Raw genomic sequence first — 21172 nt, 5'->3', positions numbered from 1 at the left:
GTAGCAGCCTGTCCCAGGTTTTTGGGATACCACTGTTCTTATCTCACAGTTTTTAGGGATCTCAGAGTTCTTTATGTTCCCACATTTTAAATACTGTGAATAAATTCATGATTTCCTTCTGGAGTTCTAGGGTAAAAAAGGGACAGTGAGTATGTTTCAGTGGCTTTTAGGCAGGTACTGTAGTCACTGAACCTTTGTAGCCTGTGTCCAACAATGTTCTTCCTTTGCCAGTTCAGTGAAGGAGCAGATGCTAAAATAAGACAATAATTTGAGAGGAATCACTGCACACAAGGCCACAGAAGCTGATATAGTATGGTTTCAGGAGTTGTCATCTCCTGAGATGGTATGCACACTGAAAGGAACAAGTGTGCTTGCACTTCCCTACACTGTACATTTAGAACAATTGTGTTGTTCTCAGAAAGGAACATATAACTGACAGAAGCTGAAGAGGAATTGTAACTGGTTCCTCTAGTCTCTTTCTTGGCTCTGGTAGCAAGAGACATACAGCTTGCTGTAACTTTATTTCTCTTGGCAGTGCTGTCTTAAGAGTGCATATTCTGTTTTATTCAATGTAACAGTAGGTTGCAGTAGATTCTTGCTTAATTACATTTTTCCCTGTTCTGTTTGTAGCTTTCAGTTCTCATTTGCAGAGTCTACTCCCAGTGAGCGTGTTGTAAAACTGCAAAGCTTGCTTCCTTTTCCCTGTTCAGTGCTTTGTTCCGCTCTACCGCAAATACAGTGAGGGCTCAGTGTCAAATCAGTGCTTCTGTTGAAGGGACTGTTTACTGCAAAAACAGTTATTGCCTTTGGGTTTTGTTCTTGAACTCTTAATTTTCTCTTGGATCTACCAAATTCTTTCTAATAGTCTTAACTAAAGTTCCTAAGTGGTAAAATTTTCGTCAGGGTTTCCATTGGAATTATTAACATAAATAGTGTCAACAACACTGTTTAAAGGAAGACCCACTGATGTGGGATTATGGCTACTCTTTTCAAAGCATCCCCCCAGTGTCTTGTCCTCGATGACCTATTTTGATGTAACTGATAGTGAAAATAATTGGTAATTTGAAAGCTTGAATACAGATATACAGTATACTTTCTTTCTGTAAGCCACATTTATATTTACTCATGCTTACATGAACAGGAACTACTTTTATCAAATTCAGAATTGAACAGGAGAGTGTTAACTGGGAAGGGATAAAAATGCATAGGAAGTACAGGCTTAAGTGACAGAGTATTCCTGACAGAAAGGTTATGTGTTTTGGAAATTCACAAATACTGAAGCAGAATTTCAGAGCAAAAGAATGCAGAAATGATTATCAGTTGCTGCTTTGCTATTTGATTAGCAGAGTTATCCTTTTTTTGTAACTGCCTGAGGTGTAAAGTGCATCTCCAAAAAGTCGTAGAAGTTTTGACATGTTCAGTAATAAATAAAACTCTTTCAGAACATTAGTTAAGCCTAGTTGATTTTAAAATAAGCAGTGAACACTTGATGGGTGTTGCTGCCTTCTCAGGATGGAGCTTGTGAGATCCACAGTAAGTGTCAGAGGTAAGCTAAAAGCCTGTCTTAATTTTAAACATCTGTTTTCAGAAATGAACAAACTAGTATTTGTAACGGATCATGTACTACTAAATAGTAATGAAGGAGGACACCGTTGGAGAACTGTTGTCTCAAACATCCTTTTCCAATTTCAGCTCCTGTCAAACAGTACATAGTACTCTTCTCAAACAACAAAATAATTTTTGCTTGAAGATCCCTGGTGTGGTGTCTGTTGTCAAAGGGCTTTGTTTGAATCCTAAAAAGAAGGCAGAAGAATATGGTGATCTTGTTTCTGGTGTGCATTACAAAATCTAATACCTCTAACATTATTCTTTTAAAAACAACAAGCAAACAGGCAGGCAAGCATTTATTTTATTAGTTAAGATGGCTCGTGTTTGGTTTAAAAAAGTTTTAGATAGCCCTGAGCTAAATTGTTTCAGAACTATTGTTTGAAAGGCCATATGTTTTCCCATCAGTGGGACTAATTAGCAGTCTTTCTCTTAGCTCACTGCAGAGCTAGCTACATGCATCTGGCCATCAGAAGATCACTTCATTGCCACTGCTGAATGTTGTCCTTTCTCCAAATGGAGTTTATTTCTGTTATTTTTGTAGCAGCAGCAGTCCCCTTTAAGCTGTAATTTTTTTTTCAGTACTTTGCTCATCATGAAATGTATAGCAAACCTATTAATGAAATGTTTTCTTCGAATACAGCATTTTAAAGATAGCTTTCATCCAGATCGTTAGGAGATGGTCTTGGGCCCATTTAGGACTGTTACTAACTGAATTGTTCTGATGACATTAGTAAAACTGCTTTTACTCTGAATGCATGCTGACAACTTCCAGCTCCTGGCATACAAGAGTTTAGAGAAATTCCTGGCATTTGTCATATTAAATCAACAATTTGAAAATCCTTATCAAAGAGAGAGATTCTCATTGTTAAATGGTGTAGCATTATTCCCTATGTTTATAACTGTAGATGGAATACTATACTGAGCTTTCTGGAAGCATCTGATTTGCTGTGTGCCATCCCATGGGACAAATGTACAGAATCTCACTGTGTGCAATTACAGAAGCTGACAAATGTGTATGATTCTCATCAGCCTGATATCTGCATCCTTGAGCTTCTGTTTTTATAAGTAATATAATCTGTCTCTCTATGAATAGATTATTGTGGAGCTGATAATGCTACAAGTAAGACAGATAACATCTGAAATGTGTTACAGAACTCTGCATTAGACCATCAGCTGTTTTCTAACTAGGTAGGAAGCCTTCAAAAGAACCAGAAATATTTGAAAAAGTGGGACATAAACTTCCTGCTTCAACATAACATTCTTCATGCTACTGATGGTTCCTTTTCTCCAAGTGCAGTATAAAATCAGTGGTCAGGCAGTTACAAAATAAGCAATAATGCTTTGCAAACTTTAAGAAACATTAACACAAGTGCCCCAGCAAAAATTCAATTAAGGTAGTGACATCAGGATTTGATGCTGCTTGTTTTTATCCTTAGAGGAGTTAGAGGGAGATTTGATATTTATGTCACAGATAGCAAAGGATAAATCTGCCTTTTTTTTCCCATTAAGGAAAATGCCAGGTTTCTAATCAAGCAAATTATAAGGTTGATATTAAATTCTTTAGCTGCATTGGCCTTCAGTATGAAAATTTCATGAAATTTCACCTCTTCTTTAAACAGGTTCTATTTTTAAACTGGCATAAGTGTAAATTGGTAGAAGCCAGTTACAGGCTGATTTAGATGTACCCTCTTGGGGTTTTGCCCAATTTAAAATAAATGAGTAAAGTTCTGCTTCTGCGGTTAAACAACGTCTTCTGTATTGGAGACCTGTTTTTGTTTTTGTGGCTAATACCATTCAAGCCACACATTATGAGACACTAAAAATGTTTCTGTTCCTATCTGGGGAAAGAACAAAAGAATTTTTTAAGTTTTGTTTTGTTTTGTTGGAGTTTCCCTTTTAGGGATTTCCCTAAATGTAAAGAACAAGTATGTACCATCTATAAAACACAGAAAAAACTGTCAGTAAAATAATTGAAATTAGTATGGATCCCTTAAGTGTAAGGGCATTTTTATCTTTCTATTTTTTTTATGTGGCACATGGTAGAGATGTATTTCTTCTGCTTTTTCCTCTTATTTAGTAATATACTGCAGAATGGTGAACGAATTTCCCCGTTTGTTCTCCAAGCTGACACGTAAAAACAACTAATTGTAGTATTTATCTGGTTTGGAGGGTGTTCTGGGTGAGCCTGTCATAGCAGCTCCGTGTTCTTTCCATCCACTTCAGCTTAACTCCTCTTTTGTCCTGCACTTTACCCTCTTTCTGATTGCCAACACAGCCTTTGCTGGGTATTTTCCCCGCATGGCTGGTTTGCATGGGCAGACATTGTTGTCTCTCTGTACCACCATGGGATATCTGATAAGGCTGAAAGCCTGCAGGGCTGCCAAGAGCTTTGCAGGTGGCTGATGGAAACAGCCCCACTGCACCAGTACTCATCATTCTTGGGCACAGCCAGTCAGGGTACGGAGTCTGGGCTTCTTCTCTGCATCTGGGGATTTGGTTTTTCTAACTAGAATATTTCTAATACAGGTAACAGGAGATAGGAATGGCTAGTGAGTGGCGTAAATCATTCTGGATCTGAAGACAAATAAAATTCTCTGCTAATGAAAGCAGGATGCAAAAAATAAAATTAGTTTTGTTTGTAGTTTGAAAATGCTAGGGCTTCATAGTTTATGATGAGAGCTTACTTTTTCATGGTTTTGTGGGAAGTTGGTAAGAAAGACTATTTGCATCTGCTGATGCATCACTTTGCTGTTCTGAAGCTCACATTGCACTACTAATGTAACATTTCCTGTTAAATTGGCTTTATGGAAAATGATGGTTGGTTCTCCCTTATGTAATGAAGAGAATCTGAAACATGGGTTTAAGTAAGATGGTGTATTCTATATAGTGCAGACACATTCTCTTTTTGTAATCTTTCTGCTAAACTATTAGACTAATACATCTTAGAATATCATAGAATTGTAGAATGGCTTGGGTTGGAAGGGACCTCAAAGATCATCAAACTCCAACCCCCCTGCCACATGCAGGGCCACCAACCTCCACATTTAATACCAGACCAGGCTGCACATGGCCCCATCCAACCTGGCCTCGAACACCTCCAGGGATGGAGCATCAACATCTCTCTGGGCAGCCTGTTCCAGCACCTCACCACTCTCTTGGTAAAGAACTTCTCCCTAATATCCAACCTAAATTGTCCCTCTCTCTTAAATGGCTTAAAACCATTTCCCCTAGTACTGCTGTTATCTACCTTTGTAAGGAATTGGCTCCCCTACTGTTTGTAGGCTGAAGCTGCAATGAGGTCACCCCACAACTTTCTCTTCTCCAGGCTGAACAAGCCCAGCTCCCTCAGCCTGTCTTCGAAGGGGAGGTGCTTCAGCCCCCTCATCATCTTTGTGGCCCTCCTCTGGACCCTTTTCAATTCTCATTCTCTCCCCTTGGAGAACAAGAGCCTCCAAAGGAAAACCTCAGGTTCAGGTACTCCTTAGATCACACACGTTTTCTTCACGTGTGTGAAGACTGTATAATGTTGCTCCAATAGCTGTGAAAGCTGTTCTCATCCAAATCACTGTGTGGGAGAACCTGCTGTGGGTTGACAAGCAGTGTTCCAGGACCAGTAACGTTACTACATATGTACTATCCTCACACTCTTAAGAGTTGTGTGCAAGATAAATTTCTATAATTAGCTGCCCTGCAACCTACCAAACAAATGTAGTGATGCGTGTTTAGATTAGTGGTAACAGATGAACTGAATCTGTAATTCTTTCAATGGCCGTATGAAAAATATTTGTGAAGTTGCAATAGGGATTCGGGAACTTTAAGCATGTTATGAATGCATCTGTTGTTGACATTCACGGGAACCTTTCTGAGCAAGGCCATTATGTTCCAGCTTTCTTTGTAGCCACACATCCATGTGATCAGGATACTGCTGGCTGTAGTCTTATATGGAGGTTATTGTTCCGGTTGTAGCTATGAGCTTTTGTTAAGGCAGCAGCTCACGTTCGTCAGGTCCAGCACCTGTGAAGGATGTTGCCTTTGCTTCCTGAACAGCTCTGTTAAGTTCCTGCCATCACAAAATTAAGAGTTAATTTAACATGGAAAGTACAACTTTGGTTTGAAAGAGGAAGTTCTTGTTGTTGATCAGGTATCGTCTGTACATTTGTATGTTTAGAACAGTACCACATTAGCAGGAAGTAGATGATTCATTTTAAAAAAAGGTAATTCTGGGTAGGGAAGATGCAGAAACAAACTTCCTTTAAAAAAAAAATCTTGTTTATTCTGTTCCATCTCTTGTGCTTTCGAACTAGAGGTGCATGTAACGTGCAGTATTTCATTCGCTACTGAAAAAAAAAAAAAGCCTTAACTGTTTCATGTAAGTTCATATAGATTGAACCTCAGAGAACACTTAAGATAATTTAACACCCTGGATAACACGGTATGCACAGGAATTTAAATTATTTCTCTATTCCTAAGCCATTTATTTTTGAAATATTTATGCATGTTTAGACTTTATATTATACAAAGTGTACACGGTACATGGAAACCTTTCCTTTTCTGGTAGTGATTTTGATAAATGAATCCTCGCACATTTTCACACAGATCTGGCCACTCTGTTCCAGGAGTGTGATACTAAAATCTCTTGGAAGGGGCTCCGTAGTGCTGAGTCTTTGCATTAGATTTCTCTTTCTGCTTCCTCTCAAGCTTTCCTTAGTTAATTCCTGCTTTATCTGTTTATCGCTGTGACTCACCCTATGTTCTTTTTCTCTGAGTCTTTTGTGATCTGATTCCTTCATGTTCTTCCTCTACCTAAAACATAAAGGATTAATAATGCAGCCCCTTTGTTTTCATTCTTCTTTGCTCTTCTCACAACTGTTCTTTGGAGTTCTGTGTCTCCCCAAGTGCAATGTATTAAAATAACTTTGCTTTTATGTACTCATTATGTGAAAGCCTGCCATTTGTGTCTGAATCCAAAATAGGAAAAACAACAACTGTTGTTATGATGGTGCATATTACAGAGAGAATTAATAACCTTTTCCTTGCATAAATGTCATAATCACGTGCCTAATACAGCAGAAGGTGTAATATTGAGTGACTGCATAAGATTGAAACTAAAACTTCATGTGAGTAATACCACCCCTGGTAATTTAGAATAAATGTTTCAGACAAAGACTTTATGAAGAAATACGTGGGCATTTTCTTCCCTTTGTGTGTCAGTGTGTGTGTGTGTGTCTGTGTGTGCACACGTGCATGCAATTTCACATTGCTGCAGACAAGGGACTTTTCATCCTGCTTTGCTAGAATTTAACTTTTTATGTAAATGTAACATGGCAATTTCCTCTGGTAGTGGACAAATGTAGCAAAATGACATGCTATAGCTCCCTTGAAGGGTGTTATTTTCTGTATTTCTATTTAGCTAAGACAGCTTGAAGGTTAAAATGTAATCTTCTTTGACTTGTAGATTCAAGATGCAGCAAGCCAAGGCTTGAAATTTGTTGGAATTATACCTCAGTACCATTCCCAAAAGAACTGCCTTGTCAGCTCCTCTCTGACACCTGCCAGTAACAACTCTGTGCAATCCAGAGATAATAAAAATGTTTCAAATTGCCCTGAGGATCATGCTTCGCTGGATGGCAAGAAAATAGATGGCATTAATGGATGCAGTACTCCAGCACCAGGTGAGGGGAATGCTGACCAACGTGCCACATCCAGGGAAGGCAGGAAAGGTGAAGGACAAGCTGCTGAGGAGCCCAATTGCAAGTCTGCAAAGGGCAGTGAAGAACAACATGAGCACCCAGGTGGGAGAGAAGCGCCAGACACACAGAATGGAATTGCAGAGAATGAAACGCCAGCACGATGCTCAAAACCACTTACTGACAGTAAGTATTGCCGTGACCTCTAATACATAAAAGCCAATTATGTTTCCTGCTCCTTCAGGGATACAGGCAAGGAGAGGAACTTACCTCTGTGATAGCAAAGAATGGGTGCAGCAAATGCACCACGTAACCCAATTTCAGCATAGTTACACAGTTTACAGCGACTGAGTGTAAGTCAGGTGACAGCTGAAGAGCTGATATAACTAGGTACAGCTGTGTTATGGCCTGTTCCTGTGCCTGGGTGTAAAGACTTATTTTCCCTGCTGTTCTGCTGAAATCATTCATTTCTGTATTTGTTGTGATACTTGATATTTATATCAAGTATATCCAGAAATTGTTATTTAAAATAGGACATAGGCCAGAGTAGTTTAGAAAATCAAAAGTCATCAGAAAAAAGATTCTTGCTCCCATTTTCAGTTTTAAATCTCCAAATACCTTTATTTCCTCTACTTGCCTCCAGCCTAGATGATATTGTGTACACTTATTTCTCTCACTGCTTTGCTTCCTTTCCTTACAAGTATAAGTCTATGTAAGGAAATTCCATCTACATTCCTTTGAGCTGGTGCCATCCTTGACTTTAATTTATCACCATTCTTTATATTTTATATAGATTCAGTCACACATTCTTGGCCCTTTGGGGATTTTGTAATGTATGATTGAGAATGACTTTGCATTCTTGGACTATTTGGACTTGGACTATTGTCTTGGTTTCCATTGCATTTCTGTGTAATTAGATTTTTGTCATCAGATTTGTATCATTCTCAAATAACTTTTCATTATGCTCTTTCAGTTTTTGTTGGGCAAGGAGGCATCTGGATTAGGTCAAAGCATTTCTACTAGCTGAATCATTTCTTCTATTTTATTCTAGAATCTCACGTATTATAGAAGCCCTCTAAGTTTTATAGTTCTAAATTAGATATCTCCGTCTCAAATCAGACTAGTACTTTCTGTTTTCATATGTGCTGTCCTTGATAGAGTTAACATAGCTATTATCTTTTTGATGGTGTAAATCTTTTGTTGCAAGTAACTATGTTCTTAGTATTTCTGCGTAATATAAGGCTGATCACCTGAAATCTTCCTTAATATTTATCTAAAACAGCCCAGGATTTTATTACAGCTGCTGTTTTGCCAGATAAGGGGTTTGCCAGATAAGGGGTTTTATTTTAAAAAGTGTGTTTAGTTTCCATATTTATCTTTTATTTCTCTGAGTGTTTTTCTGCTTTATTTATTTCTGGTGCATTTTTCTTTGTTGTTAAGCAGATACTTTCTGAGAAGGTACTTTTTTGTGACAGAAAATGAAATAGCTCACTTAAAGTAGGATTTCCCATATCTATTGCCTGTACAACATTGCTGATTTCTGTATTACTCTTGTATGGCTTTTTATTATTAGAGCACTCCCTTTTCCTCTCATGGAAAATGTATTTCAGTCTTTGGCACCATTCTCCATCCTTCCTTGAGAGCACGAAGGTAGAAAGTATCAGCTGTTTTTTTAATTTTTATTTATTTTTTTCCTGTTGCCCTACTTGTTCCATAAGAAGTGATCTCTCTTAAACTTTTTCTTCCCTGCATTAAACTTTTTTCCATTTGTGGAATCTTAATTTTGTTCAATTTAGGTTTAACACTATTCAAGTGTTATTTTTATGATATTTTGTTGTTGTTGTTCAGTATTTTGTAATGCTCATCTACTTCTCCCTTTATTAAAGGGCTCTAAAAACACTGTTAAAAATGCTTTGCCTGTAAACAAGGCACCCATACTGCAAGTGCTCTGTTATTTAGAAGTAAACTGAAGGTGTCTTTGTCGAAGCTTGAGCAGACAGGCTGCCTGGTGAAAGCTGTAATAACTGGAACAGTGGTTAGGACCAATGTAACGATGGTTACAAAACCAAGTCAAACACTGAAAGATTCCCACACATATTTAAATGAACATTTTTAGCAGCCCAACGTCAAATCCAAATTATCACTCCCCTCTGGATTTCCAGTTCCATGGTGTGCTGTTTTTAGTGTGATGTCTTTATACACACCAGAAAGATCTCCATTTTCAACAGGAGTCTGTTTTGGGAGTCAGGATCAAAATGGATATAGAATTTTTCTGTGTATACTCTTTGAGTTAGGATAATCACCATTTTGTTTTTTCTAGTTAAGTGGTAAATTGCCAGAAGATTTGTGGTAATTACTCCCTTTCGATCTGTTTTAACCATTGTTCACATCCGAGATCATTAAGTCTCTTTCGAATGTTTGCTTATTTTTCGTAGCGAGCTTCCTGGTCTCTTCTTCAAGTGCTGCCAGCCTGCTCCTGATCTTCTGCTTTCCAACATCATTTTCATTTTATACACTTTGTGCTCAGGGACATTTCTGTTAAAGAGCAGTCTTAACATTTCTCATGACATTACTTTCTTTAATACTTGAGATTACAATATAATAACTTGGAAACATGAGGAGCTTGCTGAGTGAATAGATTCAATCAAAGGTTTTTGCTTTTTATATTTATTTGAAGAGATTTTTTTTTGGCTCTTGGAAGTCAATAGTCAATCTGCACTTAAATTTACTTCCAGCTTCAGAGCTGTGAAACTCCAGCTTTGCTGTCAGCAGTGACTTTTTGTAATGACAAGAGGAGATACAGAACAGATTCTAGTCTCATTTTTGAGACCACGAACAGTGCTGCTTTCATTATTCTTTTGCTCTTGTGTCCGTGTCTCACCTTGGCTCAGACCCAGAATAAATCAACTAACCAGCTAGCATTGTCTCTGTATTTATGATTCATTGCATTCTTTAGATGCATCTGCTGCTTGCTGGTTCCATGCCACTCCATTATCAGACCAAGTTATTTAATACTTTTGTTCAATGTTCATGATCTGTTGAATGCTGCTTCTCCTAAATTTGCAACAACATTTGAACTGTCCTCAGTCATTCCTCTTTTAAAATGCATTCAGTAGAAAAAATAAAAGTATTCTGTGTGTTAATTGTTAGTGACTTCTGCAGTACTTAATGCAGTTTGTGGAGTTTAATTGCTTTCGTATCTTGGTTTGTACTGCTAATTCCAGTAGAAGGGTTGTCCATTAGTACTCAAGTATGAATATCTATATTTTTTTGTTATCAACAGTGAATCCATTATTAGTAACAAATACTGTATCAACAATCAAAATACTGTGATGGATTTCAGGACCCTACTCTGTCTTGCAGCACAGAAATGTCATAAAAAGAAAAGCATGTCCCAAGTAATTGGATGTGTGTAGTATGAAAGGCTATGGGCAAACAGTATTGTTTTAGCTGAAGTACCATAATATGGTTGTTGCATTACTCCATTTTTACTTTTTGGTAGAGACAGAGATCTTCACTCTCTTCAACAAGCCCAAAACCCCACAGAGATGCAGCCAGTATTACACGGTGACTATCCCTATGAGGATCTCCAGGAATGGGCAAACTGTCAACAGCTTAGAAGCAAATTGGCTGGAGCATATGACAGATCACTTCAGGAAAGGAGGCTCATTGGTGAACGCCATCTTCAGCCTTGGAATGGTAAATGGTATGGAAATTACAGAGAGCATTATGTTGTGATTATTTTCCTTTCTCCGCTAATAAAGGTCATTATCTTTCAAGAGAAGACATTTGGGAGAAGACATTAAACAAGCTTTAATATGATCTTGGGGAATATTTGTTTTAGATCAGCCTATTTCAGTGAAGTGGAATGAAAGTACAGAAAATATTTTGGCATTTGAATAAGGCAAACTGAGATCGTGTGTTGTATTTTATAAACATAATAGAGACATTTCTGTAACTGCAGAAATACATAGACTTAATAAACAGTACAAAATGAACTGAACTGAATTACTAAGATAGTAAAGAGGATGACTTAAACTAAAGGTATGACAGTGCTCTAGTTTTATCTGGCTAGTACCTAGCCCCAGTTCTTACAGAGGACATCTCCATCTTGATGGCACAGCATTTTTATTAATTTTACCTTCTCTTCTTGTATCATCCTATTGATATGAGTTTGAAATCTGTGATGGATCAACATTGGTATTAAGATTAAAAAACAGATTTTTGCATGTTGTGAATAGCACTGAATTCAGCTTAGTACTGTGGCCAATCTGTACTACGCTGCTTGCCCCCATGGTGACCATGAAGTGAAGCTTATTGCACAAAAGGAATTATGGTGCATAACAGGGATTTCAGAGGCATAACCAAGGGACCATGAGAACAAACCAAGGGAAACGCTTAAACATAAAAATATTGAAGTTATAGCCATGTTAATTTATTGGAAAATTAGGTGACTAGTTGCTTTTTCACTTGAAAGAGTGACTGAGCACCTGGTGGGAAGGAAGGCAGGGCCAACCCAGGGGAGATCAGGGGCAAGCAGTGCACCTGAGTGACTGGAAGGGATGGAACCAGGATCCATCTCTTCACACACCTCATTTAAGAGTTGGCAGTGGAGATGAGGGTATCTCACTGGAGATCCATGTGTACCTGAGGCCTTCCAAGGGTACGTAGATTCTTTCCTGTGTTTCTGTGTCCGTGGCTGCTGCGTTTGAGCGTATCTTTACTTGCTGCAGCATAGGGCTTTGCTACTCTGCTGTCATTGCTGTGCTTTCCATTGCATTACAGTGTTACACTAGTATGCATCATAGTTAAAATTCTTATTCCCAAGTCCTGTGAGTGCTGTGAGTCTTTCACCTAGTTTTGGTTTGTTTTTTCCAAAAGGATGTGGTAATCCGTAGGCTGGGCACTGCTACTAAATTTCATGGGTTTGTGCCACAGAACTGTAAAACTGCTTCCAGAGCATCTTCTTCCCATTTTGCTATCATTCAGAATTCCATGGCCTGTGATAAAGCACAGTTGGTTGTGGTGAAAGTGAATTGGGTAACAATTCTAATTTTTCATTTTGCAGCAAGTAGCAAAAATTGAAGGTCTAAAGTTCACTTGATGGAATGCTTTCATAATACAGCTTCCTGGAAAGCCTTGTAATTGCTAGTTAACTTATTTAAAAACGTGGTCAATTACTTTATGTGTATAAATTGCAACTCATAGAGCCAAATCTAATTGGCTATATAAGGCTTAGTGTTTTCTTTAATAAAAACTGCTTATCAGTGTACTCTAAAATGTTTTAAACACAGCATTTTTCTGTTATTTAAACTTCTAAAGTTCATTTATATAACAGAGGACTGAGAGAAGTTCATGTACTTGGATACCACAATGAGGAGTACCAGATAACTGCCTACAGACACAGTTAAAATTCGCATGGAGGACAGCAGTAAAGTTTCTACACAAACAGGACAACGTTTTATGTAAAAGTGTACAGATTCAGGATTAAGTTAAATTAGAGCTTGAAGATGAGCATTTTTATTATCATCTTGCTGTTACAGGAAATTTTAGTAGTCAGAAAAGCTCTAAGTTAAAGTTTTTAAAAGGGTATCAGTACAGTTAAGGTAAAATGCCATGACTGAAGCCACACTGTTAGAAAAATATTTAGTAAGAACATCCATAAGTTGATCCCAGTTGTAATTAAATATTTATGATTTAAATCCTAAAATTTTCCTATGCTGCAAAGCAGCAGATATTTTTCAGTCTTATACCAACCCACATGAAACAACCCAGGAAGGTGGGAAGAAAGAAGAGGCTGAGGGCTTCTTGTTTCTTTTCTTTTTATAGTCTTTTAAGGCAGCCTGTTCAGCTCTTTACAGCTGATCTCTGTATTCACTGATTAATCCTTTTCCAAATCAAGGTAATATTAGCATATTTTCTTTAATTGGTTATATTAAATTTCTTTGCACTGGAAACTGATTTTTCTCTTTGCCTTAAAGTATGAATTCATTACTTTGCTTATTAGACTTAAAAGCAGGGTTATTATCTTCTTCTTCTCCCCCTTGTCCTTGGAAACCCCAATCAAGTGAAGATTTCCAGATTGTTAGCATATATGAATTTATTTCTTTCTCCTGCCAACAGTTTAATAATTTGTATGTAAAATAATTTTAAAATTCACTGATAGCAACTGTTTCTTTTTGCTCATCATACCAGAAAATAACAAGCAGGAATGTAATAAAATTGCAAATTACATTTCGTAAACTGTTCAGAGATGCACCATATATCTTGTCATTACTAGTACTCCTTGTAATCCCAGGTGTAACTGATACTGTCTGATGATCTGAAGTGATCATAGGACTTCACCCATTCCCTCTTCCAGTGAGAAGTAGAGCAAGGTACAAGTTAATAACGGTGAAAATGGAAAAGATCTAACAGATGAGATCAGCTTCGTTCTTACAACAGCAAGTCTTCAGTCAGCAGTGTGAGAGGAGGTGCGGGAAGGGAGAAAGACTGAAAGCTAAGGTTATACTTTCATGCGTTAACAGAGTAATTATAAGTTTGATCGTCTTCAGTTATTTTAAACTACAGTTCTTTAAACATTTGGTATTTGTTTTCCTACTGACTGTGAATTTCTGGGCTTTCAAATTTAGATAAAGCCAGCTAACCATCTATAAAACATTGACAAGACTAAGACAAAACAAGCAAATGAAAGAAAAGAGGAGTTGCTTGTAAGAGGAAATTAGTTGGGTTTTTGAAGGGCCAAATGGATTACCTCTGTTATATTTGCACTGCTGCTGACAGAAATGAACCAGTGATGCATTTGGCCAATTTTATTCACCTTATCCACAGAGATGGCTGGTATTTTTATCATCCATATGGAATTATTTTCTCTGTGTTTACTCAAGGTGAAAAGGTTCAGAGGGAGAGAGGAATATAAATGTGAAGCAAAGGCCAACATTCAGATCACGTGACACATAAAGCCTCACATGTCTTGTTTTCTTTTTGAGAGCAACAGCAGTGTAAAGGTTAGTTTTCTAGATGAGGGGAATTTGTAGTTCAGAGACAACACAGTGAAAGTTGTTGTGCGCTAGAAGAGCTGTCATGGTAAGGGAAGAAATCTTTTCCCATATACTTCTTGTAAATCAGAAGCAGGAACATCAAAATAGCTTTTTGTCAACAGAGCTACATCAAATATTTATACAACCAGTGAAAATAGCTTTTAGTGCACAGTGGGATACTTTAATAAAAAATGCAGTGGTAATAGAACATTTTCAGAGGAGGGACAATGATTGTAACCTTTATTTGGAGACTCTTTTTTTTTTAAGAAAGAGTAAAGTTATGTTATTTCAAGAGTAAAGACTGCTAAATGATACACAAACTGCTAAGTCAGAATGGCTTGTTTTACTGCTTTCACTACTGCTTTCTTGCAGGTTAACTAATATTTGGAATTATTAAAGACCATTTAATAGGCTAAGCTAAGTTCCGGGAGATAAATCTTGTTAGACAAGAGATTGCCAAAAAGGAATACAACTGCATTAGAATCAGAGAAAAATACTTTGTGTGAGAAGCAGTGGAAAATGGAAAGACCAGCTCACCATCTATGCTTTGGATGGCTTATCTTTGTAGGTAGGTTAGTTAAGATTCAGACAGATAAACACAGGAATCTGCTTTGCAGGTGTGTCTGCATGTGTTGTTACCAAAAACTGCCATTATAATTGGTGGAGGTCTAGACCTAGACCGATATCGTTTGTGTTGTGATCCACCTTATCTCACTTCAGACGTATAAAACAGGTAGGTGCACTGGAGTATGTGGTTTAGTAGCAGCAGACCTCAGAAAGGCAGAACTACTCAGTGACTCTTTTGGCTCAGTCTTCATTAGCGTGTTCTCCCAGATATCTGAGTTCAGAGTAGAGATTCAAGAAGGCAGAGGTCCAGCAGCAGTGGATGAAGATCAAGACAGGAATTGCTTGAGTTTCTGAGACTAGGTGGTCTGCATCTAAGCGTGCTGGGAGAGCTGGCTGATGTGGTAATGAGGCTGCTGTTAGTCATCTTTGAAAGGTCATGTAAGAGGAGTTCTCCAATATCAGAGAAAGGCAAAGGTTGCACCCATCTTCTAGAAGACCAGAGGGACAATCCAGGAAACAACAGGGTGGTCAGCCACACCTCAGCCCCTGAAAAATTCACTGAGTGAATCCTATTGAAACATGTTTCTGAACACATGGAGAAGAGGAAACTTGTTGTGAGCAGTCAGCGTGGATTTAACAAGTAAATCATACTTCACCAAACATTACCTTCTGTGATAAAATGATTGGATTTCTGGATGAAGGGAAAGCATTGGATGTCATGCTGGGTGTCTTCAGGAAGGAAGTTTGACACTGGATCCCACAGTATTTTTCAGCCTATATGGAGGAGTGACTAGACAAGTAAAAAGACTGGTTACGTGGCTGCACTTAGAGGGTAGTAGTTAGTAGGTCACAATTTACCTGGACTTAGAAGAAGAATACCACAGACTTCTGTCCTGGGTTGTGTTGTGTTTTAACATCTTTAATGGTGATGCAGAGGAGGTGAGGGAGAGGGCTATTATCAAGTTTGCAAATTATATCATATTCAAGGTGCAATTAATGTGCATCAGGATTGGGCTGCTGTTTGGAGGGACCTGGACAGGCTGGAATAAGAGGCCAGCAAGGAGCCTTTTGAAATTCATTGAGGACAAATGTCCTGCCTCTGTGAAGGTAGCGATTCTTGCACACATGCAGGATAGAGGCTGCCAATCTGGGTAGCAGCTCTGTGAAAAAGCCTTGGGCAATGTTGGTGAGTGGCAAGCTGATCATGAACCAACAATATGCTATAGCCATAAAGAAGGAAAACAGCCTATCAGGCTGTATTGACGAGAGTGTTGCCATAATTAAAAGAAAGCAATTGTCCTCCCTTATTTGACACTCATTAAGGCTGCCTCTACACAGTGTACTGTGTCCAGTTTTAAACACTTCTCCACAAGGAGCAAGGAACATGCTTACAAACTGAGGCTGGTTTAGCAGAACATCACTGTCAGGGGCTGGAGCACTTGTCCTGTGGGAGAGCTGGGACTGAAGGAGCTTATAAATAATATGGATAGTGCCCCTTGGCTGAGCTGCTGGGCAGGAGGATGAGAAAGAATGTGTGTAAACTGAAATGAGAGATTGTTTATAAGGGAAAATGTTTTCAACATTGAAATAGTCAAGCTTTGGAAGAGGTTGTCTGTGAAGTTGTGCAGTCTTCATGCTTGGAAATTTTCAGTACACAACTGGATAAAGTCCTGAGCAATCTGCTCTACTTTGCATTGAAACTGATTTGAACAGAAAACTGAACTGCAGATCCATGCAGCTTATTCTGTGATTCTATGAAACTTGGTCCTGTACAAAGTAGTGCTATTTTTTTCCCCATCAGTTGTAAAAGAGAGTCTTGATAACAAATTCAGCTGTAGGCATCTCTATCATAAATCTATACTGTAAGGTGATGTGAATCCAACATGACTGTTGCCTAAGTTGCTGCAGACTTCACAGCATCTGAGGGATAAAGGTGTTGCAGGTAGACACAGTGTGTCTGTCCAACTCTTTACCTTTCAACACCTGTGTGAGAGATTCCCTAAAATTCCTGCTAATCCTGACACTGTAGCATGGGTTATATGTTCCTTCTCTCCAAATTAAGATGCCTTTAGCTCCCTTTCTGATATCCTCTGCCTCCCGTTTATTCTTAGCATACCAGATGCTTCACATGAGATTAAATTCATGATCTGATTATTCTTTACTATTTCTTCCAGGTATTTCTTTCCTTTACCTCCCTTTTCAGCATGTAAAAGGAAGAATGTGCTGCAAAGGTGTGAGAATTAGCAGACGTAGTTATGGCAGGAAAGTTGAAGAGCTGGTAGAGAGGAGGCTCAGTTATGTTTAAGGGACGATCTTAATGAGTACCATCAAGCAGTTTATCTTATCGAGTTTTCCACTATTATCACTGTGTTGAGCAGACACCAGTATGCAGCAGCTGTCTTTCTCTCATAAGTTTTCCCCTTCTGTTTTTCTCATTTTCTGTCAGGTTCTCTCCTGGCCAAAAAATTAACAGGTTTTAAGATGGACTGGATGTAGCCTTCGACAGTAATCATTGTACATTCAACAAGGAAGTGCAGTTATCTGCTCCCTGTAGGGTCTCACAAGCTCATCTATTCGTTTCTAAAACATTATATATGAGCCATAATGTTCACATATGTGTAAGCTCTGAACTGTGCAAGTGGAATGCACAGCAGAATGGAACATAAAGGATGATTTATGAGAGAATGTAAACACACGCATGCTGATTGTGTTTTGATCACTTACTAATGTGCTGGCAAATGTGTGGGCAGAGCTCAAGCTGCAGTTGTGCCAACAGTGTGACATTGAAATTCATCAGCAGAATTCACGATACACTAGCAGTACTCTGATTATGTATAAAGCTTGCCTTAGAAATTTAAGATGCCTCTGTATAGTTGTGATGCATGGGATTCTGCTTTCAGCCCTCAGTGCTGTTCTATGAAACCTGTATTAGACAAGTAGAGGGCTATTTATACGCTGTATATCCTAAAACAGATTTGGGTGGGAGTTTGGGTGTTGGAATATGGTGTACCAACTCAACAGAAGTTGAGTTGGTTCCCACTTTGAAATGTAGTACCTAACAAAGTGTCACTTCTGAATAAAATATAATAATGAAATCTTGTACCTATCTGCATGTGACAAGCGTGTTCTCCCTATGTTTTCTAACTTGTAACCAGCTACTTTTAGATTTTCCCTGTTATTTCGTAACAAAAATGCATGTTCACCTCACTCAGATGAGATCTTTACCTAGAAGACAGGAACTACTGCTTTGTAGTCTAGTTTTTCCTCCTTGGAGCAATGTATAATAATGGCTCGCTGTAGTGATGAGTAGTCTCCTTCCTTCTTTTTAGTCTAAATGGCAGGAAAGTAATCTGTGGAGACTGTCAGTAGGTAGACAGAGTGTTTTTCTACTTATTTGAGACTCCTAAAAGAATCTCAAAGAAAGTTGCTATTAAGTGGTTTGCAACTCAACTGAACTGAAAAAAAAAGTAATCCAGTTTTATATTAGCAGTGAGTTTTTGCATCTGCTTATTTGTGACTTAGTAGAAACTTCAGCAGAAGAGAATAGTGGACTATGCAGGTAATGAAGGACTGTGCAAATGCTCTGGAAATACCAGTCTTGATATATATATTTGTAGACAGGAGCCTTCAACTGTAGTAGCTTAGTTTGTTGTGAGCTTTGCATTTCTGAGTAATAAACAGAGTTTAGATCTTATCAGGTGTGTCTGGGATTATGCGTACAAGAGGTAGGAAACCTTAATCCTCTTCACTCTGTCTTTGTGAATATTGATTGTTTTCCTGTGGAGGCGGTGATGCCTTCCTGCTAGCATTTCTTGGCCTCCCAGCATCCACTATGAAGGGTAGGAAGACCTGCTGAAATGGCTGAGCAGGCTTGCCTGCAAAGTCAATTCAGGGATCTATTGGTTTGGCATATGTGGTGCAAGGAACAAAATTTTCCTAAAAATACAGAGAAAGTGTTGTGTACAATACTACTGCATTTAGGCAGGTGGAGGAGCAAGGTCTTCATAGTTGATTGTACAGTGCCAGTGAATTCTTTAAATCTAAAGGAGAAGATGAGAAACATGCTTGTGACAGTGTGAGAGTTAAAGAGTACAGAACTGTTTAAGTAGTATATTTTAGAAACAGCTATTTCATAATTTATTTTAGCAAAGAAAGGTATTTTTTCAATTAGTTGCACTCTTGTGTCGTGGAGCTGACAAAACTGAATGCTGGGGAGACTGCTGATAATGAAATATACAGCTAAGTTCAAGCGGAAGGTGCTGCTGAAGTAACTTTAATAGTGTGTTTAGTCTGAAAAAAGGCTGAACATGCTGGGAATATAAATGAGAACAGAGAGCCACTAAACCAGATGGTCAGAAAGCCTTCATAAGTTAATGAAATAGTTATGAATGTATCTTTTCTTTTACAGCATTTAGATATGCCAGAACATCCTTAGCCCACATAGACCATGGTATCTGCAATACCTGTTCCATAAATAGGGTTCTGACTTGAATAGATGAATGCATAGGTACACGTTCATTGTACTTACAGAAACCCTTCAAAAGTTGATGCAACATAATACGTGGTTTTCAGCCCATAAGGCATGTGTACAACTTCAGGTAGGTGAAAAGGACTGAATTTACTCTGACACCTCAAAATGCAAGAGCTGGGGTTTTTGAGGACAAACTCTGGCATGGTGGATGGTGAGGGTTGCTTTTAGAAACTGCTGAATATGTTAGTCTCAGACATTTGTTGCAGTTGGACTTTCGGAGGAAAATGTGTTTCCAAGCACATGTTATTAATATGCTTGAAAGAACTGGCTATTACTAAATTAAAATGCCTCACTACACATGGGATGTTTTTCATAGAGCTTACGCATAACATTGTGTTTCCACAGATTCCTTGCATGGAATAATGGATGGAGTATTTCTCTTTGAAGATGTTGCTGTGGAAGACAATAAAACCATGCAGGGCTATGATGCTATTGTTGTAGAGCAGTGGACTGTACTGAAGGTATGTTTTTCTTTGATTTTCTTTTTTTTTTTTTTTTTTTTAATAAATCAAAACACACCAAGACTGGAGGCATGCTGCTGTACTTACTTCAGCAGCGCATACAAGTAATGGAGGTAGAGGGGTCAGTATTAGCAGTAATGCCGGGTTAACCATACTCTGTGATTGAACAGTGCTTTTTTGGTTTTGATGCATTCCTTACTTTAATGGGGGAGAAGCTGGGAGGAAGAGCAGTGTGGGTGTGGCACACAAATAGGTATTTAAAAACCTGGCATTAAAATCTTTGCAATAAGAAGCAAAAAGATCATAAGGGGAAAAAAAAACATTGCCTAATGTTCAGAAGATTTTTCTTTTTTTTTATAATTTGATTGTTCTAGTCTGCCAGAAATAGATGTTACATATCTATCATAGGTTGGGCATATATATCTACTATAGGATGGGGCCCTGGGCAGCCTGGTCTCATGTTAGATATAGAGACTGGCACCTGCCAGTGGCAGTGAGGTTGAAGCTTAATGATCCTTGAGGTCCCTCCCGACCCAAGCCATTCTATGATCTATAAAAGCCACACCTCATCTTCCAGCTTGGGATACATTGTAAATGGTATGAAATCCTAGGAAGGACTTAAGCAGGGCACAACATCTGCCAGAAGCATGGATTAAGGAAAAATGGGACAGATACTAGACTAAACGTCTAAAATTCCAGGAGACTAGGATTAGGAGTTTGATCATTAGTTGATCAGTTTAAAGTGTAGCAAGAAATGAGCATGTAATAATGGCTAGAGACTTCTTGAAGAACAACGTAGTTGTTAACAGCAGCTTTTCTTGTGTTCATGTGCATCTATAAAAATGATATCTGTATTTCATTTGATATTATTCCAGTTATTACAGACTTAAAAAAACTTACAGCCACAATTTATTTTTAGGGTCAAGTTGTGGTATTGCCAATCAGGAGCAAGGTTTTGGGGTAATGACAGAAGGTTTCATGAAAGCGTTTAAGTTAGTGCTGAGTAAGAAGGCAAATGTCAAGAGGCATTAATGTTAACCGAATGTTAATGCTTGGAGAGGAATAGAGTGTGATACAGCAAGCATACACTGCTATATACTACTATATAAGTCATGATTTGGCAGCACCTTTTTCATAGGGTTATGTTAACACTGAAAATGTCCAGAGAATAGTAATGGGGATGATCAACCATACAGACAGCTTCCATATTAGGAAGACTTTACGTGGTGTGTATTTCAGCCTGGAAAAAAGAAAAGTTGCAGGTAACAGAATAGGTAG

The 21172-nt window shown here is 38.3% G+C and overlaps 1 protein-coding gene across 2 annotated transcripts in view; it reads left to right on the top strand.

The window, feature by feature from the left end:
* Positions 1-21172, top strand: part of RFTN1 (raftlin, lipid raft linker 1) — a 95998-nt gene that overhangs the window by 58479 nt on the left and 16347 nt on the right. For both annotated transcript variants that reach the window (XM_085226298.1, XM_085226299.1), the window contains exons 5-7: positions 7064-7481; positions 10798-11001; positions 19779-19894. In XM_085226298.1, the coding sequence (XP_085082424.1) occupies positions 7064-7481; positions 10798-11001; positions 19779-19894 (738 nt within the window). The remainder of the gene's footprint in view (positions 1-7063; positions 7482-10797; positions 11002-19778; positions 19895-21172) is intronic.

Source organism: Meleagris gallopavo, chromosome 6, assembly GCF_905368555.1.
Source record: "Meleagris gallopavo chromosome 6, MGAL_WU_HG_1.1, whole genome shotgun sequence".
Lineage (NCBI taxonomy): Eukaryota > Metazoa > Chordata > Aves > Galliformes > Phasianidae > Meleagris > Meleagris gallopavo.
The sequence above is the reverse complement of the archived record's forward strand: the minus strand, read 5'-3'. Positions and strand labels throughout refer to the sequence as shown.